The sequence below is a fragment of the Trachymyrmex cornetzi genome, unplaced genomic scaffold (genome assembly GCF_001594075.2).
Source record: "Trachymyrmex cornetzi isolate Tcor2-1 unplaced genomic scaffold, Tcor1.1 scaffold1399, whole genome shotgun sequence".
Taxonomy (NCBI): Eukaryota; Metazoa; Arthropoda; class Insecta; order Hymenoptera; family Formicidae; genus Trachymyrmex; species Trachymyrmex cornetzi.
In genome coordinates this window covers 76,678-102,889 of record NW_017295981.1, presented here as the reverse complement: position 1 = coordinate 102,889, position 26,212 = coordinate 76,678, and the positions used below count along the sequence as shown (strand labels likewise).

Genomic DNA, 26,212 nt, shown 5'->3' with positions numbered 1-26,212 from the left:
TTTAGTAATTTTCTAAACCTTGCCACCCCTTGCTATAATTTGTTACAGGCGATGAAGTAACGAAAATCTGCAGTCTGTCGTGTTCAACAATTTTTTTAGGGAATTAATCGGTCGTGTGCCGCAATTAAATGAATAGTAGTCTCTTCGGGGATGAATATAATATGCTTTAGTAATTTTCTATACCTAGCTGTCCCTTTTTGTAATTTTTTACAGACGAAGACGTAGCGAAACGGCCCTCTCTCGAGTTTAACAATTATTTCAACAAATTAATCCGTCGTGTGCATAGATTTCATGAATTGGATATTATTTAGTAATATATTTACAGCAATTCTGTGATAATTATTGTCTATCTTCGTCTTTCCTGCGTTTGAAATTACATTTGACCGAGCATTTGACGTAATATTTTATTGATTTCCGTGATTTTTATTCATTTGTTTTTCGATATCTGAAAGCGGGGCCCCGAGCGCGATTCGTTCCTGGGTTTCGCCGCGCGCGAGCGAATAGGTGGCCAGAATAGGGGGCTAGCTTCAGCGTCATAAAAAATTGTATTCTTAATTTAAGAATATCCCACTTACGTATAGTATATGTTTTCCTCTAAAATAAGCGTTGAGACGATCCTCTTAATTTAAGAGGATAATTATATAAAAATTAGTATATTATATTAGTATATTCTTTAAAATTAGTATATTATATTAGTATATTCTTAATATGAGAATGTACAGGATGTCCTATTTTAAACGATGATCTCAAATATCTCTTGAACAATACATTTTAGAGAAAAATACTTCAGACAAAAGTTGCATGGTTTTAAGAGGGACGTCATCAAATTCACCGTGTGAAGCGCGCGTGTAGCACACGTATAATGGCGACGATCGCTTTCGCAAATCGAGAATATATTATTAATTTAAGAGGAAATATTCTTATATCTGTTAAGAGGAAATATTAAGTACATCTTTCAAGAATACAATTTTTGGCCCTTAAAGAGATGATAAAGCGTTGTCTTTATTTCTTTTAAGAATTTTCTATAGTCAAAGTATTGATTTAATTATTTAATTATTATTAAAGCATTATTATGTCACATACCATTTACTGACAATCTTTTACTTATTATCTGCTAACTCTTATACCAAGTTAAACATCTTGTAATTATTATACTTTAGTGAGCTCGTCAGATTATTAAATATTTTAAAACTATAATAATTAGCGGAAATTATACAAATGTAGATAAGTTTGATCTATTTCGAATTTAACAATTTATTTATAAATCATAGCTAGTTTACTGATAAATTTCAGATCGCGTTTTTATTTACCTAAGACTAAAGCATCGTTAAATATTGTTCAGTTGAGGTAGAATTGATCTGCAGGTGATTGTTTCGTTTGTAGAAATCGTGGTATGTGGTTTATGTTATCGTTATTTGACGTATCACGCGAATAATCCTGATCGAGAGATTGCTCTGATGTGCAACCAGCCACTGACCTCTTTTATCCCTCTATCGTTTCCAGGTTGGCAGCAGCGCAAGAGGCGGCACAAAGGGATCCTGGATACGCGAGTCAGTATTACGGGAGAAGGTCGAGGTTGGCCGGATTGAGGAGTGGTCTCGGTGACTGGACTAGCTTCGGAGGGGAGGTAAGATGACAATTATCAATTATTGCCTTTGTCTCTGTTATCCTTAATATAAAATACCGTTATCGTTCGTCTACATTCTGCAGTCCGTGACAGCTTTAGAATCACCGGAGAATCAATCATTTGCGTTTCTGCAATTGTGCAGTTTCTCTTCTGAGCAATCTCTTCACCGCTTGTTGTTTGAAAGTTTCTTAGAGAATAATTTATTTCGACAGTTTTGGTCGAGTTTAAGATTTGATGCGAACTCGAAAAATATTTCAAAATCTCGAAAATACTATGATGCAAATGTGAATCATTAGAAACGTATCTAAAACGATAGGTAGGGGATGAAAGAAACATGTTTTGAAAGAGCCATTTCGTATTTCAACTAATTGAATATCGCCAAAAATTTAAAAATATTTTCACTTGATAACGGTACTAAAAGTACGTCGTCCATAAACATTTGACAATTATCGTTAAAACGGCGTTGCCGTATAATGAGAGATGCAAAATTATCGTTACACAAAGTACGTTACTAAGATTTTATTCGGACCGATAAGAATTAAACACAATATATTCAAGCTTATGACGGTCAAAGCTAGATCTTTTTTGCCTAAATAATTCCCAGTGAATTATCTATATCCTATATATGTACATGCATATATATCATATTTTTGTAATTATTCAAACTGCGCGCCGAAATTTTTCCGGACTTTATCTAACTTGTCGATCCGAATAAAATCTTAGTATTGGTTATACACGATATCTGCAAGAAGCGTTATTGTTCTTACATATATTGATTATTGCGAAGAATATTACTAAGGCCTCGGTGGTCTAATGGCTTAGGACGCTCGTACGGAATACAAGAGATCCGGGTTCAAGTCCCGGCTGAGGTAATATTTTTTGCAATAAATTTATTTAAAGTTTTCAGCACATTGTCAATTTAATTTAACTTGTGATATAATTGCAGTAGTTTAATTGCGTTAGATAAAGTCCGGAAAAATTTCGGCGCGCAGTTTGAATAACTACAAAAATATGATATATATGCATGTACATATATAGGATATAGATAATTCACTGGGAATTATTTAGGCAAAAAATATCTAGCTTTGACCGTCATAGGCCTGAATATGCTTATACAAAGTACGTTTTCTGAGTTAAATTTCCAAATCTTTTTCATTTATTTGCGATTAGCTTTTAGAAAAAAGTATTTTTTTTATCGAATACTATATACATTAACGTAACTAAAAATGTAATTACAAATTCTTTGTTTATTTTGATTTATCAGATATTCTGTGGTTAGATTTTTTACACATAATATTATGAAAGAGCCCGTGTTGAGAGCTATGAAAAAGCCAGTTCTATTATTGCTTTGCCTGGCTCCTTCATTGCATACCTAGAGATGTTCTTTTCGGTACAATTGACTTTCTACTTTTTTAGTACAATTCAGGCAATTTTAGTATGTTAATACTTTTTTTGAAATATATCGTATTGCTTAATGAAGACTGGTATCAATGCAAATTGTACTTTGACTGGGCTCATCCTTCATGTGGCTAAGGGAAATTTTTATTTCTTTTGCAATAAATATTTTTAATTAGAAATATTATATTTTCTATTTTTCATTCATTTATTAATTTTCTAAAAAAATAATATTTATTAAGGAATGACATTTTGATTTGTTTGTATTAAAGCTTATACAGTATGTGGCTCTTACAAAACAGGTAATGACTTTCAAAACCACGTTGTTTTAAAAGAGCTGAATTTTTTGTTTATGAAAAATGGTGATTAAATCTCTGTTAATGACTAAATATTATTTTTCTGTTAAATGGATCTTGTAGATAAATGAGGATACATTTAAGTAAGAAAGCGATTATATTTGTTTAACACCATACTAAATTTTTTTTTAATATTTTGAAAAAAAATGGCTCTTTCATGCCTACTCTCTTCTACTATTAGATAAAGCAATTAATATTCTTGAGGCTTTCACGGGTGTTTCCTATATGACAATCTTGTGTTTCGCGGGTTTTCTCCGTGTTCAAATCCATTCTTGGAATGCCAACGTTTCGTGAACCTTGCAGTCCACCTCATCAGGGCGAGGAGCAGCCTGATACTAAGCTGTTCTCCCGGGTCGTTCCCTTTATATTACGCTGCTGGTTGGGGGGGGGGGGGGGGGGAGAAGAAAATTGTGAGTAGAGGGGGAGAGAGGAAGCCGGCCGGTTTTCGTTGGCATTCCAAGAATGGATTTGAACACGGAGAAAACCCGCGAAACACAAGATTGTCAGATAAAGCAATTATAAGAAACATTGGAAAACGATTGGTAATAGCTACAAAGGTATTTTGTATTGGTGCAATATTTAGTAAATATTAATAAATTACTAGTAAATATTTAGTAAACATAACAATAACTAACTGTTTGGTTATAATTAGAAAAGACAATATTTATAAATTAGCGTTTAGTTGATTTTGATTATATTAACCGAACGTGGATTAAAATTATTTTATCAAAGTTTTAATAACTATTATTTAGGCTTGATTAATATTATCAAATTTTTTCTAGTGTTTAAACAATATTAAAAAAAAAATAAAAATCGGGCTCTTGAAATAAAACTTAAACGATAGAAGAAAATACGGGCAATTAAGAACCTAAACTCGCAGTAATTAGAGCGATTATATAAACATATATTTCTCAGTACTACATATATACATATATCAAAAATGCCGAATGTTTCGGTTTAATTCAAGCCATCTTCAGCAGTATAGTATAATAAAATATCTTGATTAATACTTCCAGACATCTTAGTAGTCTAGTATGATACCACTTCCTTAGTACATTTCAAGTAGTAGCCAATAAAGTAATGCAGTGCAGTCAGTGAGTCCTCCACACTACCAAATTGGAAGTATGCAACCGTCATTTAGCTGTTCGACTAAGTGCGAGCTAAATAAAAAGTCATATCAAATATATCAAAAGGACAGTTACCAAAAAGAGAACAAGAAAAAACAACCAATTAATTCTGAAGGCTCACCTACTGCCCTCCATAACTGCACAATAATAACTTAACACAAAATCGACAAAAAGAATTTCGCATCGCCACGTATCTTTCGCAACATATTCACACTGTCAAAGCAGAGTCACGTATGTAAATTGGACATAAAAGACTGAATATAACAAGTACGGAAAACAATAATGTCAAGAAAGTAAAAGTCATCGAATAACGAAAATAAATAGATAGAAAAATTAAGTGTAGTCAAGTGATCCTAAAATCGAGTTAAAATTTATTTATTATGTTCGTATAAGCATGGTGTAAGAATTCCGTGTCTAATTTCAAATTTAATTCAATTTCTTGCATTTTAATATTGAGCATTTCTGACACCAACCTTTTACCATAAAATCTCTCATTACCTAAAATTTTTGTATTATTCCAGTCGAAATCATGATCAAACTCTAATCTATGTTCTGAAATAACAGATAAATTACTACTTTTTTTATTAATATCATTCCTGCGTTCATTAATTCTGGTCTTTAACTTACGACCCGTCTGTCCAACATAAGAAGCATTACAATTTTTACAATTAATTTTGTATACTATATTCTTTCTAGAATCGTGTGGTAAAACATCTTTCTGAGCTTTGATAATTCCGTCAAGTTTATTTAAACTGAAGAAAGACAATCTAATATTGAGATTCTTAGTAATGTTCTTAAATTTATCATAAATATCCGGTAAAAAAGGTATAGTAAATAAGAGATTATCCTTTCTTCAATCCCATTATTGTCAGATTTATCTGCTTGTTTTAACGTCTTGCATTTTAAAAGAGATCTTAATCTTAAATTGATAGTGTCAAAGATAAATTTAATCTGGTAATCATTATCCAAAAACGTCTTAATAATAAAATTGAAGTTATTAATATGATATTTCGGATGAGAAATTAAAAAGACCTTATCCACCGGCTGGCACTCAGTTGGACACGGCTCAATTAGACACGAGCCACTCACAGCGCTTGAGACTACAAAGCTCCTAAGCACCGGTCGCTGTGATTGGTGGTGTCCAATCGAGCCGTGATCAATTGGGATCACCCCAGAATGTCGGTTTGTGATACAAATTGAATTCCAATTTTTCGTTCGCGTTAATTATAGTCACATCCAAGAAATTTAAACAGTTACCCCCAACTTCTAACGTGAACTGTAATCTTGGATGTAACGAATTAAATGTCTTCAAAAATTCATCAACCAAGTGGTTGGGGACCGCAGTCGCGATGTCGTCGACATATTTGTAGTAAAACGGTAGCTCAGTTCCAAACTTCCTCAGAGCTTCGTTCTCTAAGTCCATAAAAAATCTGCAATGATGGGGGACAACGGTGATCCCATGGGAGTTCCAAATTTCTGAATATAAATTTTATTGTCAAAGGTAAAAAACGTAAACTCTAGTACTAACCGCAAAGCCCTGATAAATTCGTCTTTTGTTATACTGCAAGACTGTGAAATAAAATGTCATCTATCTGACATACTTTTCATTACCAAATCCAGCGGAATGTTCGTGAAACGTGATACTACATCAAGTGACATTAATGAATATTTATTATTTAAAGAACGACCATTTAATTTTTCCACTAATTTGAAACTATTATGTGACTACGCGGTTTCGGAACATTATCCTTAATAATACTGTGCAAAAACGAAGCTAATGCATATAAAGGACTATCAATTGATGCAATTATCATTCTCAACGGGCAACCTTCTTTGTGAATCTTTGAGAGTCCATAAGCTCTAGGAAGTACCCCATCACTGCAATAAAGTTTTTTGTACATAATCGAATCTATAAAACCTAAATTTCTCCATCTCGTCAATAAGATCCTCACTGACTCAGTGAGCTTCCTAGTTGGATCCCTGCTAATCACCGTGTATGCTTTTACTTTCTTGACATTATTGTTTTCCATACTTGTTATATTCAATCTTTTATGTCCAACTTACATACGTGACTCTGCTTTGACAGTGTGAATATGTTGCGAAAGATACGTGGCGATGCGAAATTCTTTTTGTCGATTTTGTGTTAAGTTATTATTGTGCAGTTATGGAGGGCAGTAGGTGAGCCTTCAGAATTAATTGGTTGTTTTTTCTTGTTCTCTTTTTGGTAACTGTCCTTTTAATATATTTGATATGACTTTTTATTTATCGCACTTAGTCGAACAGCTAAATGACGGTTGCATACTTCCAATTTGGTAGTGTGAAAGACTCACTGACTGCACTGCATTACTTTATTGGCTACTACTTGAAATGTACTAAGGAAGTGGTATCATACTAGACTATACTAAGATGTCTGGAAGTATTAATCAAGATATTTTATTATACTGCTGAAGATGACTTGAATTAAGCCGAAACGTTTGGTATTTTTGATATATACGTACACTGAAAAAAAATATAGTCAATTTTAATAAATATTTAGTTGAATACTGCCAACAAAATATTTATTAAATATAAAGATATATTTATTTGATACAAGAAACATTAATTTGATTTAACAATCTTTTTTTTTTTACTAAACAAATATTTATTTACGGTAAGTAAATATTTAGTTGGCAGTATTGAACTAAATATTTATCAAAATTGACTATATTTTTTTCTCAGTGTAGTACTGGGAAATATATGTTTATATAATCGCTCTAATTACTGCGAGTTTAGGCTCTTAATTGCCCATATTTTCTTCTATTGTTTAAACAATATTATATTGTATAAGGCGGGGACGGGAAATTCAAATGAACCGCCGATGCCTGGGAAAAATCACTTTTTTATTTCTTGGATACAAGCAGCCTCTCTCACTGCTTGTCACACAATGCCCGCGTAGAAAATACACCTCTCTGGCGCTTCGGGCGACTAATGATGCATGCGATACACCGAACAGCAAACCGCGCGGTCGGGTTATTGCCACATGCCCGGGAAGGCTAATCGTGGTACACAACGCGTAATAGCGGGTAAGGTGCAGTCCCAGTGAGAAATGACAATGAAATCGATGTCGAATCGATATCGATTTGACGTCGAATCAACGTCGATTCAATGTCGATTCCATTATCATTTTTCACTGGGGTATCGTCAATGAAAGTAACAACAAAAGCATACAGCTTTGATTGAGAAGGGACTGATCTTACAGCTCGGCCATTCTGCTTCTTGTTCGTCCCGAACATAACTTATGATCATTACAATTTAAACTAAAACAAGGTTTGTTTTGATCACACATATGCGCATTAACAGTAATACATAGATAGCAGTATCGCATACAATTCAGTACAAAATGTACGACAAAGACGATTCAGTCAAATAGCATTGTTGATAAAATTAAAACTTTTATTTGATTTAGATTTTTATAGTAAACAAAAAAGAGAAGAGATTCTTGAAAATTTTTTACTAAACCTTGCGGATATGATAACGCACGCTAAAATCTATGCTACATCACATTAAAAAAACGCTTATGAACTTACTTACTAAGAGAGTATACAAGTACAGTCGCAGAGAGGATCAAGAAATCATCGGTTTAACTCAAAGCTTGATTGAGTCCGGCGACAAGATCGAATTGTCTGGTTTCTGATGTTAAACCTAGGAATATTTCGAATGACATATCTGTTCTTATTAAGAACCTTAGCGAAATAAGGACTTTTACAGGGCAGCTTTAACTTTTTGTTTTCCTGGCTTCTCTCCTGGCTTTATCGTTGAGTCACGTATGAGCACAAATCTTCTTGCTTATACCAGGTGGGCAATTTATGGCGCTTATTGTAGTAGATTTTATTATAAGCACAGAGTTTGTTTGACGTTTCGATTGCCGCATCTCGCATTCACGAGACACTAAGTCACCTGAACCGACTAAAACTTCCTTGGCAAGATCGGACAGGAAAGTCGTTTAGTGAGAATCCGGGTGATTCCTTTTTTCGTACCTCAAAAGTAATTTAGAAGAGGAGTTCTTAATAGCGGTATGATAGGTATTGTTAATTACGTATTGAATTTCATGAACTTTATCTGATTAACATTCTTACGCTTCCGAAACTTTGTGGAGTGACGATTTTAAGAAACGGTTAAGGGAATGCTGGAGCGACGGCCGAACTTGATCGAGGTCGATAGTACAGACTTTTTAATTTCAAAGTCGATAATAGTAACATTTTTCATTCATTTCTTATATTTGTTGTGTATCGTTGTGTCTCATTCAAACGCATTCATCTGTCCTTATATAACATATTACAACGCCATTTCTTGCAAGATCGAACATCTACTGCTAGACACAATTATTGCTTTGTTTACCATTCTGAGTCTTCGCTCAGCATTCGTATACATGTCATTTGCAGATCGATATAAATCTTTCTTTTTAAGAGTTTAATCTTAGTTTTATAAACTCAGTATTGTTTGTGCACGTAATACGCTTAGTGCTGCATTGTCCATACGAGGTATAAAACTTTTGTATTAAGGAAATATCTACGTCAGGTGACAGCTCTACGAGTTGAAAAAAATGGAAATTTTTAAATTTTTATTTTATTTTAGCATAAAGTTTTTGCAACACCACCAAATTTTGCGTCTACTTTAATCCTGTAAAAGGATTTTTTATTCCGTTCAGTAAATTCGGAGATTTATATCGATCTGCAAAGTCCCGGCAATTTGGTCACTTCAGCATCCTCTTAACCTGTTCAACGATTCCATTGGACCATGGCACAGTTATAGCTACCAAACGGTGTTTTATGTCGCGTTTACGGATGAAATTGGCAAATTTGAACGAAGTAAATGCAATTGCACGATCGGACACAATCTCGGAAGGATTGCCAAACATATCAAAAATAGTAGATAAATATTTTCAATCATTTCTTCTGAACCAGTAATTTTGACTGGAGACAGCCAGGTAAATCGAATCAAAGCATCTATGGCGACTAGAACATGCTTAAATCCCGTATGAGATTCTACCAGAGGCCCGAAATGATCAACATGCACTACGGCCAACGGAATGGGGGTCTCCGATGCCAATAATTCACCCTCTCGTATGCGTTGACGTCTCGGTTGACGTTTTGGCCACGTGATACAGTTATCTATATAATCTTGTACTTTTTTACCCAATGATGGAAGCCAATAATTACTAGTGATACCCTGCATCGTTTTTTTGACTCCGCAATGCGCACAAGAATCATGATAAACGCTAAGGATTCTAGCGGTCATGGACTCAGGAACAATAAACTTAAGTAAGTTTTTGTATTTATGATAGACTAGGCCGTCGACTAGGGCGAACTTATTGTTATCGCGTTTTTATTTTCGAGGAACTCTGCTAGTGCCTGATGAATAGTCTGGTCGGCCAGTTGCCTGTACTTTTTCCAGCGGTAGAACGTCCACAGGCGCGACTATGCGGTTTATTAATGCGTCGACATGAATCATTTTTTCACCTCTTCGGTGAATCAGTCGGAGTCTATAACTTTACAACATAAGTAATGCGTGGGTTGACGTTTGCTTTATTGACTGCATGCATCAACGCGTTGCAATCAGTGACAACAATAAAATCTACTTCATAAAGGTAGATATGAAACCGTTCAATGGCCTTGACGATTGCAAACATTTCGAATTCAAATGAGTGATAGCAGCTCTCCGCCGCGTTGGTTGCCTGTAATAAGCAACTGGAGCCTAAGCCTTATTTTCTTGCTTCTGTAAAAGAATTACAGCGAGGGCAATTGAGCTCGCGTCAGTGTGTAACTCGATCTTCAATTTCGGATTGTACAGTCTTAAAACCTTAAAATTAATTGATAAGCGCTGATTTTAACTCCTCGAAAGCGTGTAAACACGCCTCATTAAAATCGCATTGAGTTGACTTACTGACTAACGCATGTAGCGGTCTGGCCCTTTCCGCAAAATTTGGTACGAATCGACGAAAAAAAACTGAATAGGCCCATAAACTTCTGAAGCTAATAAACATTCTGAGGAACGGGAAAATTTTTGATTTCCTCTACGTGATGATTAAGATGAGCCCTTGGCTCGAGAGTACATATCCCAAATATTCCACTTTAATTCTCAGAAATTAACATTTTTGAAAATTTAACTTAAATTTGTGTTGCTTGAATAAAAGAACTTGAGTGAGAACCTGCAAGTTTTCTTCAATAGATACTGAAGGTATCAAAATGTCGTCTATATAAACGAGCACTGTCTTCACGAATAAGGGGTTGTAAAATTTGAATGAAGCGTCTTTGGAACTCCGCCAGGGCTTTCGAATAGCCAAAAGGGAGTTTAGTAAATTCATTTTGGGGCCATCCGGCGTGGTAAACGAGAAATATTTCGTAAAGTCTGGGTGTATACTAATATGATGAAAGCTATCTTTAAGGTCTAATAGTGTAAAAATATTTTTACCACTTAAACGAGCCAAGTGATTCTCAATAATGGGAAAAGGTATTTTTGTTTCTCAACGGCCTCAGATCCACGCATAACTAAGATAGACCGTCTTTTTTTCGAACCAATTTATGCGCAATAAGTTCTTTAATAATATCTTGCGCTAACAAATCATCTATTATACTGCGTATCTCGAGACGTTCGGCTGATGCAAACCATCTGGGCGCGTAAGCGTAGATGGAATGATCTTTAAGGGCTATCGGTTACTCTACTAATTGTCCTCTACTTCAGCGATCGGAACTGTACGTACCTTTCGTATTATCTCTCGTATCGATTCGTTCATCATAGGGCCAAAATCTGTATAGATTTCCTGCAACGAGCTATCTTCAACATCTGAGATCTCAATAGATACAATCTCACTGAATAATTGTACTCGCTTCTCTAAGTCCATATTCGACGGTTTGTATACCAGAGCTTAATTGTTTTGCGGCAAAGAAAAGACCTCGCACAAAACATATGGAAAAGTGCTTTCGGTCGAATTGGCTGAATTTTTAATATGTTGTAGTTCTCGTCATTCTGAACAAATGTTTCAATGGAATTTGATCCTAAGACTAGTTTCAGAGATATAGGTGGTCAAAGTGTCCTCTACCGAAAAAACGATGTGCACTACATACGCGTTATTATCGACTTCTCAGGGCTTTGTTTTTAATATATATGAGTTAAATAGTTATAATGATAGTAATTACAATAAATATAATAATAATTATAATATGTATAATAATAATTATATAAATAAATATAATTACAATTAAATTATGATTGTAATTATATATAATTATAATTATATATTTGTCTAAAGTCACACTATATTAATCTGAAGGCTCATAGAATAAATGTCGATTCGATGTCGATTCCATTATTATTTCTAATTGGGATTCGACCGAAAGCACTTTTCTATATGTTTTGTGCGAGATTTTTTCTGCTCAACACAATAGGAATAGACAATGAGTCATTACGAATAATCTAACTTGCATTAGTAAATTTGGAATCAAATTCAATGAAATATCAGTATCTACCGAACGTTAATATGGACCACACACATTAATATGGAAGCCGTTGATAGTGCGGTAAGAACTAAGATTATTTCTATCACATTTTACATTCTGACCAAAGATCATCTTAAATATGGACTCTTGGACAAAAGAAATTGGCGACCCCCCCCCCCGTATTCAAAAGCGCAGACAAGTTACAACTTGAGCATTAAGCGAATTGACTTTGACTATAGTGTTCACTTATTTTAATTTCTTTAAACGTACCTTCCTCGATACAACCTACAAGCATTGAGTTCTCTGTAGCCGGCGGCTGAGCCTCTTCGGTCGCGGGGATAGAGGTTGAAAGCACGGCAGGAGTTGCAGGTGGTGACATCTCCTTCCTCTTTAGTTTAAAGCACTAGGATCTCAGGTGGCCGCGGGCCTTACAATAGGCGCAGGTCAAACTTTTGAAACTTTTTGATCATGAGGGATTCCTCGAAGATGAAGGGTTCGTTATTGGAGAAGAGATTTGTTCTTTGGGCTTCTTTTTCTTCGCCGGTGGCGGAAAGGATTGAGACTTCTTGGAGATTACTCCGTTAGCACTTGTGATTCTTTGTATCCTCTCGAGAAACTTGTTCAAGGTATTGACGTGCAGAGTTACGAATAGCTAGACTACCGCGGCGATGCCATTAATCAACAGCTGAATGCGTTTTTGCTAAGGTAGACGGAGGGGTTGCATGATTTTCCGAAATTTTACTTTCGAACTTCCAGTTTTTATATCGTCACATTAAAAGACACTTGACGACGAAAGCGCTTAGTTATGGTCTCCTTAAAAATCGACCGTGATTCAATAATCTCAATAGCCAGTTCAAATCAGTCTCTGGCCAATCTTTGCAATTTACTTGAGCTGCGAATAACTTGATATTATCAGTCACTCCGTGAATAAAAGCAATACGCTCGACCTTATGCAACCATCTTCGTTCTTGCCACCAGTAAAAGACAGGATCTGTAATGCCAACAAGGTTATGGCTTCTGCAGTAGGTACTGATGCAAGTGCTTGAGAAGCGACGTGGCTACCGGATTCAACGCCCATAGCCGAAGCATGAGTCGTGCCGAGAATCGACGGGTTGCTACCCGGTACGTCACGCGAGATACTGATTATTCACTGGGTGAAACCTTAGCGTCTGGGCCCGAATGTATTTTTTCATCTGCCATGAAACTCGTGAATATATATAGTTTGTTGCTGCACGAGGAATTGTATCTGCTGAGATATTTCACGCAATACGTGTGTGAGCCCGACAACAATATCCTCCCGAGCACGAGTATCACAACATTCATTATTAATATCTGAAGGAATTCGCGCGTCCTACGTATTATATTCACCGGCATGGTCGCAACGCGACAGCCCTTTTTGTATAGTTCATGCGTTGATGCAAGACTCTCAACGGTCCGCAGCAGAGAGACCGATAGCGATGAGCTTCTGTTGAAGCTCGCTAAAAGAGAGCTCTTCGATTGAAGCAAAAACTGTCCATGGTGATCAAGGCAATGGACGCGCGCTGAATGTTCCAGCACTAAATGGCGGCGATTACATGAACGTGTTACTGGGAAAATGGCGGTTAGTTGGCGAAACGCTCAAACCGGCTCAACCAGCTTCTCGCGTAATGCACTAGAACGACACGCACATGGAAACCGAGAACGGCAAAGGCTGAGGTAAAAAAAAATTTTTTTTTAATGGATCCAGTGGAACAAGGAATTGCAGTCCCTGGACAATTTATTTTTAACCTGTATAACACATACGAATTGAGATTTTTCTTATAAACAGAAGTAGTATGGTATTGGATCATAGAAAATTTAGGATCCAGAGTAAAACAATAGCAGAAAACTTTCAAAAGACACCCTTTGACAAGATTATAGGTTGTAACAGCTACATAAACTAACAGATTTTGCTGTAAGCAGCGACATGAGAATAACGAAGCAAACGCTGAAACACACTAACGCGCAACGTCTTAATCGGACGACACGTTAGCATGGATCCGAATCGAAAGGTATTTTTGGTTCGATTTTAATTCCGGTTTAATAAAATATCAAATAAATGTTCCAGTTTCGGTTTTTTTTTACCAGTAAAGAAAACCGAAACCACAAAAAAGGTTTTATAACAGTTTTTTTTCGGTTCTACTTACTCGCTCTATTCTATTTAGTCTTTAAATTTATTCTATTAAAAAGAGGGAGGGGGAGAGAAAGGGGAAAGAGAGAGCGTGTTCGCCCGATCAATCTAGAGAGCCTAGTCAACTGATCACGTGACTCTAAACAAAAATTACGTAAACATTATTTTAAGCACATTTATCTCGGTTCTTTCTTACAACTTATTTTATTCTTATAGATAGATCTCACTTATTACATAAAGTCTACATATATATTCTTGAATTTCATGACTTAGAATAAATTCTTGCAACATGTTGATAAAGAAGATCTAAATAAAAAAAATGCTAGTATCTTAAAAAAAAGTTTACATTAAATATGTCTCACGATTCCGCCAGATTTCTTATATCTTATGACTGGGATATTGGAGGTATTTGCATTTCGGTTGTTAAGAGAGCTGGCGACAGTGATATTAGATTGAACATTGATTTGGACGAAGGAACAGGCAGAACAAAAATTAAGAATAAAAATAAGGATTAAAAATTAAGAACCGAAAAAACCAAAAAATTTTACCAGTTCGGTTACGGTTTTAGTATTGTAAACTTTATAAAATTTGGGTACGGTTTCGCGGTTTACTAAAAAAAAAAAGGATTCTGAAATAATTTTCGGTTCCGATTTCAGAGTTCGGTTCCCTACTCCCTAGAATATATGGGACAATTATGCCCCTTAACCATGAATACAAGCGCGAAAAAAACTACGCATGTATATGCAAAGCGCGAGCGGAATCGAACCCGAATGCGCGTATTGTAAATCCAAGGACCGAGCCACCCGACGCCTCGACTAAAGTGAATCCCACTTCTGAAATCTTATACGGGTATAATAACAGGCTGTAAGACGGGGACGGGAATACAAATGAACCACCGATGCCTGGGATGATGAATCATTTTTTTTATTCCTCGGATACAAGCAGCCTCTCTCGCTGCTTGCTGCTTGTGACAGAATGTCCGCGTAGAAAGCACGTCTCGCTGGTAGTCCCTCGGGCGATTAATGACTAACGCTCTAGACATACCAAAGTAGCTCATTTCTTTAATCTGAACCGAAATACCGACAACTTTCCTATTAGCTATTTCGACCGCCATTTCGATCTAGTTGTTTGTAGTCCAATAAGCGCTAGTATTATTGATACAGGGTGTGGTTAGTAAGTCGAAAATGGAGGACCCATACGCTACTTTGGTGTATCTAAAGCTTTACCATTAGGTCTGTTCGCGTTGCTTGCACTTTTGGCACTCGGCATCTTTGTTTTCTCTCTTTTCAAGGCCAAATATATATCTATCTTATTTTAAGTGCACAAATATTTGGGGATTTCATGCAACGCGAACAGATCTAATGACGCATGCGAAACAGTAAACCGTGCGGTCGGATTATTCCCACATGTCCGAGAAAGCTAATCGTGATACGCAATGTGTAATGGCGGGTAAGGTGCAGCGTCACCAATGAAAGTAACAACAAAAAAATATAGTTCAGGTATTGATCATATAACTTTTTCTCTAAGGCGGAAACGTGAAAAGTAAAAATTTTTTTGTATGCATGTGTGTATGCGTGCATTCGTTTATGCAGCGGTTAGCGCAGTGAGTATCATTTAATCTTTGAACAACAAGGATAAAGTAATACTTCTGCGCTAATCGCTGCATAAACGAATGCACACTATATGTTCATACATGCATACGTAAAAATTTTAACTTTTCAAGCTTCCACTCTAGAGAAAAGTTGCATGATCGATACTCTGATCGAGAAGGGACTGGTCTTACAATATATGTTACTTTTAATATTTTTTATTTCATTTTGTAAACTCTATTGTATTATAATTCATTCTTGGAAGTCTCTCTTTCTCTTTTTCGGAGTTTCTTTAGTAGAACATTGACATTTTCAGGTACCTGGTCTGGTGGACATGGCGCCAGGCCGGGATCAAGGTGGAGGGGGAGGCGGTGGCGGTGGGGGAGGCGGCAAGGGCACCACATCGTTGTTTATTCTTTCGGAAGATAATTGGATACGGTCGAAGGTACGCGGTGTCATCGAGTGGCCGCCCTTCGAGTACGCCGTCCTGCTCACCATCATCGCCAATTGCGTGGTCCTCGCCCTCGAGGAGCACCTGCCGAGGCAGGATAAGACCGTACTCGCACAGTCGCTCGAGTCCTCCGAGATGTACTTCCTCGCGATCTTCTGCGTCGAGGCGAGCCTCAAAATTATTGCCCTCGGCTTCGTCCTCCACCGCGGCTCATACCTGCGCAACATCTGGAACATCATGGACTTCTTCGTCGTGGTGACCGGGTGAGAGTCAAATGCTTACTTTTATCAATAAAATCTCTCCCTTTGTCCACTTCCGTTTTTCCTTTTTCTACTCTTAATTCCTTTCTACCAGTAATCTTCAACATTTCATATGTTCTTGGAGAAAAAAGATTTCCTAAGATTGTGAATTCTTTTCATTAGGGTTGACAATTTCGCCTGGATCTGTAGATATACGGGTATCCGGATATCTGGAAAGTAATATTATCCGGATCTTATATACCCGAATATTGAAATGCAATACTCTGCCGATCCGGATCCGGATATCCGAATCCGTTCGGACCCAATCTTTCGAATCCATTATCTCATAAATCCGCGGTTTCTGATTAAATTACAGATTTCACTAGAGGAAAGTTGCTGTTATAGGTTTCCTAAAGCGACGCCTCTTTATTTCTCAGAAACTAACTATTGCACTTTATTAATACTAATAAAAACAGGATCTGTTTAGTTAATTAAAATTATATTAATATATATAAAATTATATTAAATTAAAATTAAAATTGTAGTAATATGTAAAAAAGTATATTTAACCTATATTAATATATAAGCCAAAATAAATATATAAAATTTTTCTCTCTCGCTTCCTTGCTCTCTGTTTCTCGGTCTCACTGTTTCTTGTCCTTTTTCATGCTCACCCTCCCCCCCTCTCTCATTTGCGTGCTCACTCTTTCGCTCTCTCATACATATATATACACACCCTGTATGCATAGAAAGAAATATTGAGAGATCCAAAATCCAAATAATGAACGGTTTAATCATTAAATTTTAACGGTTCGGATATCTAAACAATTGGAAACATTTGGATCCGAAAAATTCGCTTCAATCGGATATTTTATCTCGGATCTATTTCTATCTTGGATACCCGGATAAACGGATAATCGTCAATCCTACTTTTCATTGATACACTGGTGTTATGAAAGATCCTATAAATTAATATCATGATGTTTACATGAAATAATAAACGACTTTTCTATTCGAAATTAGCATTGCTTCTATTTGAAATCTACAGTAAAAATCGTTATTACATTCTCCTACATACATTTACATTACTCACACAAATATAGGACAGATCATTAATATTGATTATTCAAGAGAGCAAACATTGTTTCACCTATTAATTAATTTGCGGCTGAAGCGAGCGGCAAAATAAACCTCTTTCCCTAATTACATCCTTATGAGGAAACAAGATGTTGGAGGAATCAGTTTGACTAATATTGCTAAATGAGACACTTTATGTCTTACTGACGTAATTAGTAGTTTATGTCTAATATAGCAAAATTTTAATATCTACATGATAAAAAAGTGATTTCATTTTTTAAAAAATTTAATATGGTAATAAATTGATTTATTACCGTATATATCCTTTTATACATATAACAATGAGTTTATTAATAATTATTATGTAAGCGTTATCTCTAATCAAAAGCGTAGTTTTGATAGCGGTAATGTTGTTATTACGCAATCTTTTGGAAAATTTTGATATTTTGGCAACGTAGTCCGGAAACTGGTTTCCCCAGCTATAGGAATTAAGGAAACGCCGATCACCATACTCGTTGGTCAGATAGATTCTAGAGTAATCCTTGGATTAGGTCGATGACCGTGTTCGCCGAAACAAACGTGGAAGTCGACCTACGTATGCTACGTTCCTTCAGGGTCCTCAGACCGCTAAAGCTGGTTTCGAAAATTCCAAGTGAGTCAGTCAGAGTTCTGCAAAAGAGCAGCAGCAACTAACAAATACCTAAAGAAAAAAAATTCCTGCCAGTAATAAGTCGAGCTAACAAGTCGAGCAAATGACCAGCCTTCTGTTCCTCTTTTAACCTCCTGTCCTTTTATATTGTGTCTCCTGGCAATCTGTGTGCGGTTCTCAATAGTTACAAACAATAGTTTTCATGTCTTTTCGGCGTCGAAACTTAGCTCGATCCCTTCAGTTTTAGCCGATTCCGCTGCTTTAGTTATTCCTGATATGACGTCTAGTTCTGGCAAGCAAAAGCAGCATCGACTTGAACTATACATATATCTATATATATTATTAGTTCCCGTCCTTCTAGCCTCCTGCGTTAGTTTTTTAATTGCGTAATATAACGTCATATGTACGTTTTTATTAACCTTCGCTTAGAGGCTATGGGTGTCTTAGATCAGTTGATAAAGTTAGAGTTAGTGATGCCTCTCAGTTAGCTCTCATTTGATAATTGAGATATATATATATGTTGAATAATATATATAATATAATCTACATTTCTATAAATTTTTATATGAATTTTCTTTGTGCGTTTACGCTGTGTATCTTGTCTATTTACATAGATCTATTCTATCACTCAAAAGTTTTAGCACGTCTTATATTTTTTTTAACAAATCCATTTTTTAAATATAAAATTATAATATATATATTTAAAAAATAATTTAAATCGGACTCTCAAACTTTAAAATAATAAATAACAATAAAATTAAAGCTAATGAGAGTCAGCGTGGGAATAGGTGCGCATAAATTTTAATTCATATAAAATACTTCAAATTGAAAGATGATGTGCAAGTTTATTATGAACTCTTGAATGTTTCCACTCTCTTTGGAGTCAGCAAGTTATACATAATCAACGATCAATGTTGGTTAGACGATCATGAATAAATCGTCTAACCAACATTGATCGTTGATTATGTATAACTTGCTGAGGATGACTCCAAAGAGAGTAGAAACGTTCAAGAGTTCATAATAAAATTGCACATCATCTTTCAATTTAAAGTATTTTATATGAATTAATACTTATGCGCACCTATTCCCGCGCTGACTCTCATTAGCCTTTTAATTTTATTGTTATTTATTAAAATATATATTCTCTTATTTTCGAGCATAGAAGATTCAATAAAATCACAAAAAGTTGAAAAATAATTATAAACAAAATTATAAGTAAATTCTTAAAAAAAAAAAATAACATGTATATGAATTTCAAATTTTGCGCTAGACGCTGATAAATATTTGGATATCATGATGACTAATAATAGGAGAATGGAAACAGTATATTCTCGCAGACTGGGCGCCAGATTGAATACAAATCTTTGATTAGGATACTTGAAGAACTTATTGACAGAATGCCAAAAGTTTGGCTTTCGTTATCAAAATTCAAGGAGATTAAGAATGAAGAACATAAAATGGATGAACTGATGGAAAAGTTCAATAAAAAAGAACAGGCCTATTGTTAAATTTGTAGTGTCAAATTTAACTTGATTTAAACTGCGGTTCCTCAATATTGTCGCTATTTTATACTAATACGAATGAATTATACAATTAAAAAATTTATTTAAAGGAGGGAGTATAAAAATGGCCAAAATTGGCCCTGAATGGACACCTTTAAAACCTATGCAGTTGTCATTTTGGAAGTTCGTACATTCATGAAAAAATGCTTATAATTAGACGAATCATATTGTGTAAAAAAATCATACAATTCCATTTAAAAAAGTGGAGGTGACCTTTATATCTTTTTGACGCCTCCAACTAGAAAAGAAACAACATGACCAAAATACGTCCTGCTTGAAACCGTTACACTTTCGTTTGAAACATTTTTTGTATCATTAAAAATAAGCGAAATATTCGAGATGTTCGATTAAATGGACCACACTTTTATATATATATATAAATCTTCCTAGTATTCTTATAGTATTTCATGATTCAACTTGTGTTAGATGTAAACAAACCATTAATTTTGAAATCCATCGTTTATTAGAAACAAAATGAATTTCTTTGCAGAGCGTTTAAACGACCTATTTTATTATTTTTGGAAGGTTTCCCAAGCTTTCCTGGATAAATAAGCATTTTTTCATGAATGTACGGACTTCCAAAATGACAACTGCATAGGTTTTAAAGGTGTCCATTCAGAGTCAATTTTGGCCATTTTTACACTCCCTTCTTTTTGCTGACAGATAAAGAATTATATTTTAGAAAATATATAACAATAATAATCACTAAATATAATAAAAACAACTGTAGTTATGTTTTCTTGCAACAATATAGAATATAGATAAAGTAACCATAGCTTTTCTTATATTTCTACACATTTATAATAACTCTAATTCGTTCTGTATATGTAGAAAAATGAATACGTAGAGAGCAATTTAAGTACCGTTTAATCACCAATTTTAGGTTGGAATTAACCATTATTTCCTTTAAGTGTTAAGAAACAATTTGAATCGTAGGAAGAATCTATTTACTACTCAGTAGCTCAACATTTCGAAAGTGCTTTCTTTTCGGAACAAAGCAATGACGATTTGGGAATCAATCGTCTCCAATTCCGTATGCCGAGGATGCGCACTCACAAACAGGTGGAAAAAAGAAAACACACACACGCAGACATATGTGATGACCCACAGAGTGCCTATATTTAGCGATTAGCTATCTTTAGCTGCAGTTGCGCTAAATAATAGAGAAGACTATACATTGTTAAATGGATACGTGTCCTAGAGCAGATAACGTGTTCAGCGGCGAATCCGTTAAAATTCGTTTCCTTAGAAATTCACCACAGACCGAATCGTTGCTTTGCGAGTGTCCATAATTCTAGAAGATGGTCATCCTATTCCAATTTATATTGCTAGGATTAATAATTTTCGCTTCTATCAATTTTATCACAAGCTAGTTTAGTTTTCATTTACCATTTTCATCATTAGCATTATTAACAATGGAGGTTTTCCATTTATAGATTAGAAATTAATTGCTGAATTAATTAATCGCAGAAATTAATTGATATTTTAATGGAAAAGCATTTGAAAAGTCGTAAGAGATAGATAAATATCTGAGGCTAAAGCATTTAGCTATTTCAGAAATCTACTTTTTTTATTTTGTAATCTTTATTACTCTCTTATGTAATCTATCTTCAAAATTGAAATAAATGTTTTTTGTCGATTCTATTTTCAAAATTAGAAAGACTCGAGTATTGAAAGTTGCTGAAACACTTCTAATATTTAATGGCTTCATAATAACGACATTTGAAATGATGTTTTTAGTATTAGATTTCATTTTGATATTTTTAAAGTTTAGAATTAAATTATTTTTTTCTAAACACTTGGTCCTATAACCGGAAAACCTTTGTTATGTCGGAATAGAAAAAATATAGAGTTTTTCGAATTCGTTGTCTAGCAGTGTGTGGAACAAATTTAACACATGCTCATCTGTTTTTTATGGATTGATGTGAATCTTTTCGAAAAGCTTCTGCTATTGGCAAGAGTCAGAAATAGATAAGTAGCGGTCGATGACCGTACGGTGAACTGATATCTTCGAGAAACGAGCGCCGAGTTTAGGTGTGATTATAGCCACTATCACTAGCTTGTCTCAGCGTTTTACATTCTCCTAGACCTAGATATACTGTATTTTACATAGTCTACGTATATACATAGAATGTACGTATATACATACATAGATATGTTTACATGCCTATACATCGATCCTATTCCTCCGCAGCGCCCTTTTCAATAGAACATTGCCCTATCTTATCAGACATTTATTTTTTAGTATAGCGTTAAATTTAATAAAATAGCGGAAAATATATTCCCTCCAGCACATCTTAAAAATTCAAAATCACGATGTTATTAATTATTTTTACAATTTAAAGTTGTGATTATATACCGAGGTACTTTAATAATGTTTCTTTAAAAATATTGTATTAAAATATATTAATACAGATACAGATTATAATTGATTTCTTTTAAATTGATATTTATATTATATTATAACAAATAAAGGAAAAAGCTCGGAAAACTATGTGAATTTGATATTTGCTTAACCGCAATACAGAAATGAAGTTGTCGCATCCTTTTTTTAAAGTCTCTCTTTTAAACTTCAAACATTTTTTAAATTAATTACTTTTTTGTTAAATTATATGATTCATTTAGGATTCATCACGGACAGATATTCTGTTATAGATAACTATTTATATCCATTTTGCGCTCTCAAAGTTTAATTTACCGGAGTTCTTTGATCTTCTACATACAAAAATTCTATCTGATCGTCCTGATAGCATTATCTCTCCAGGCTAGAAAAAACGCTAGTTAACCATCTAGTGGACGTAGTATAAGTACTTAAGAGTAGAGTGAGTATTAGTGTAATAGAGTAGTAAGTAGTAAAGTGTGGCGGGGTGTGTGTGTTTTTGGGGCAGGATCATCACGTCGCAAGGCAAAGACCTGGATATGGATCTGCGCACGTTGCGTGCGATACGCGTGTTGCGACCGCTCAAACTTGTCTCCGGCATACCGAGTGAGTAGCGCATTAGTACAAATTGGAAAGCGATCGATTTTTTGGAACTCGAAGCGGTTCTGCTCGAGAAAATCCAAAGAAGTCTCGCGTCTGGGGAAGCCCCGTTGTAAACGAAATCCCCGGCGAGATCGTCGTAAATAACGCGCAAAATAGATGCTCACACCTTAACAATAGATATTTGCATTTTAAGCTTAACATAAAAAATTGTTTTTGAAGTTCGTTATGTAAATGAATCTTACATCTGTTTTGAATGAATAATTATACTCGATCATTAAATTATTGTTGAGTATGCGCGCATGCGGTGTAGATAAAGGTGTGAGTTCGGACTAAAAGTACATTTAGCGCTGAATGTTTCATTTCATTAGATATTCTACTGCTATTACGTATGCACGTTTGAATAAGAAAGTATTAATTTAAAAAATGTTTTAAATGTGACATGTCTTTTTTAGATGAATACATTTTGGCGCTAAACGTGCAAAAATAATACGATCTCGTTGCTCGAGAAAATTTACTTTATGATGAATAATGAATGTTTACGATTCGAAACTTCTTCGTGTCTGAGATTTGGATACCTCGAAGATCGAATACGATCCGCCGCAATACTTATTTCTCAAATAGTGTCTAATAGATTTAACAAGGAGTGAATTAACAGATATATGAAGTCAAGTAGATCAAAGTTAGTCACATTTAATCGTAAATATATTTATCTATATTGCTCGTAGGATGCTTTCTGTTGAATTGTTCGTTTTATGTTAGTAGTATTGTTCGGATAGGTACTACTCAGAACTTGATGTTGTATTTAGATGTGGCGGAGGTATTCTAATCCTTAGACGCAGAATCATTTCGAGTAGTATTAAAGGCATATTTTTTAAGAATTGAATTATTTCAAGTCATTATGAAGTCTGAAATAATTTTTATGAAAATATTACAAAACCTAGACAACTTTTTTAACTTGTAAATTGTTATTACAAATGCCGTCAAACAAATAAAGAAAGAATATTATCCTATATATTTGTTACTAGAAGTTGATCTTGTGGTTTTCATCAAATATTAATTTTGTTTATATTTAAAAAGTTATGTATAATTTCTCGGACAACGATATCAGCGATAATGCACGGAAATATTGAGGATAGAATTCTACACCGATTTTGTAAAAATAGTGGTTAGGCTTACTTACTCCTCGGCGATTTTTTTGCGAATAGGTCTTCAGGTGGTGCTCAAGTCTATCATTAAGGCGATGGCGCCGCTTCTGCAGATCGGCTTGCTGGTACTCTTCGCCATCGTGATATTCGCCATTATCGGCCTCGAGTTTTATTCGGGAACCCTGCATAAAACGTGTTACAGTATAAAGGACATCAGTGAGTATACTCAGTCAACCTTCTAGAAATTTTGCCCAACATTACTGCTTATAATATTACTTGTCTTATTTTATATACCCAATTTACCACACAAAGGATTGAAAGAAAAATCTACGGAAATCTTGAAGTGTATGAAAATATAATTTGCGTTTCTCTCCGATTACTTAGAAAATATATACATATACGCTTAAATTCTTTTTCAGGCTATCCTGAGACGTTATAATATATATGAAATGTTTTACAATATTGAACGTTGCAGGTGTAATCATAAAAGAGGGCGAGATGCCGAGTCCGTGTAGCGCAGACAACAAAAATGATGCCCCGCCCGGGTCCCACGTGTGCGACGCGAACGTCTCGACGTGCATGGATCACTGGGAGGGACCAAACTCGGGCATCACTAGCTTCGATAACATCGGATTCGCCATGCTCACTGTCTTCCAGTGTATCACTATGGAGGGCTGGACTGCCATATTGTACTGGGTAAAGCAAGAAATATATTCTTCAGTGTTAATGTTTTTTCTCTCGTTCTCTTTCTATTTGTTACCGTATTTCTCTATTTCTCTCTTTGCCTCTCTTTTTCTCGCTCGATTTTTCCCGTTTCTGTTAAAATTTCACCCCCTCGTTATCGCGCACGATTTGTCCTCGCAGAATCGTTACGCAAAAGGTATGATAGCGAACATTCTCAAATCTCTGTGTTCTCGTAGAGTGTTGTTGCCCAGTTTCGTCAATCCTCTATTAACCGCTTCGCGATTTGAATATCACATTTTTGTACTAAATTATAATTCTCTCCCTCATTAATTTACCCTCTTTTAGAAGACAGAAGATATTAACTATTTTAACTGTTTCGGTACATGTACTTTCTTCCATATATCCGCTTTTAATTGTCTCTTCCTTTTTCGCAATTTCCGGTGTCCTTATACATATATGTTCGCCTCTTTTCTGTGTCCGGCTTTAGCCGAATTTGTCGGCTTTCGGGTTAAAGAATGCCTTGCGGAAACAGCTAACACTGACGTATATGTTCACCTTGCTCAGTATAACATTGTCAGTTCCAGCCCTCTTTTTCGATGTTTCAATATTCGATGTTAATTGTACTTTTTATTGCGTCTGACTCTTTCGTGATAGATAAATTTTGTTATTTTCCTTAAAATTATGTAAAAGTAACTTTCAATCTTTTAATGCTATAATATGAATTAAATATGTATAATATGAGTTAAAAGGAAAAGAATTATTAGTAGAATATTTTTTTGTTGATCACGAAAGGGTTAATGTTCAGTCAATGGATCACGGAGGATTTTACAATATTTTATTGTTATATTTCATTGTAAATAATAGATTATTTCGAAACCCTTCAACGTAATTCCATCGTCTGTAACATAATCGTATATTTATTTACTGAAATCTCGGAAAAATTTCGATTGCCTCATCGATTTTTGTAATATAGGGTAGCCCGCGGTAAAATGTCAGTCGGAAGAAAATGCCATGCTTCGAAAAAAATATATATATATTTAGAGATTTTTTATAAAAACAGATCTAGTATAGTTTTTAAACTATAAATTTCGACATATCTTAGTTTAACACGGTGTCTGCTTTGTGAATATTTTATTGTATATATCACAGAATAATTTTCTCATAATATCACAAGCGTGATAATAATAAAATATTATATCATATGATTAAATGAGACTACATTCCCATGGATAGTGTGTTAAACAACGGATTTTTTATTTTACATTATTATCTTTTATGGTTATTCAAAATTGTATATTGATGGATTTGTTTATTATATGATTGTTTTTATAAGCGTTTAAAAAAATTTTAATTGGTGACTACCATCGCAGTCAACGTGTTAAATATTTGAAAACCCGTAGATTCTTCTTCAAGATAGCGAGTAGCGAATAGAGAGATGTAGCGAGTAGTCCAAATCAGTTTCTCTCGTTATAAAAAAATGGCATGTTTCTCTCGTCCTATTCTTTTTCCATGGGTTACCACCAGCGATACTGAAGTTTTATAAAGCCGATGTTGTCTTGCATAAATGTGATCGACGAATTTTCAATCTATGATGTTTTTTTAGATCAGATCTTCCCTTCATGTGGGATACAATTTTTCTTTGTGAAGGGAAATGAATATTATCGAATAACAACAAATAAATTCGAGCTCTCACACTCGGACGAT

At 34.8% G+C, this 26,212-nt stretch overlaps 1 protein-coding gene across 5 annotated transcripts in view; it reads left to right on the top strand.

Moving 5' to 3' along the window:
• Positions 1-26,212, top strand: part of cac (calcium voltage-gated channel subunit cacophony) — a 266,619-nt gene that overhangs the window by 188,348 nt on the left and 52,059 nt on the right. For all 5 annotated transcript variants that reach the window (XM_018523049.1, XM_018523052.1, XM_018523053.1 and 2 more), the window contains 5 exons: positions 1,504-1,627; positions 16,035-16,432; positions 22,585-22,682; positions 23,885-24,040; positions 24,300-24,520. In XM_018523049.1, coding sequence (XP_018378551.1) covers positions 1,504-1,627; positions 16,035-16,432; positions 22,585-22,682; positions 23,885-24,040; positions 24,300-24,520 — 997 coding nt within the window. The remainder of the gene's footprint in view (positions 1-1,503; positions 1,628-16,034; positions 16,433-22,584; positions 22,683-23,884; positions 24,041-24,299; positions 24,521-26,212) is intronic.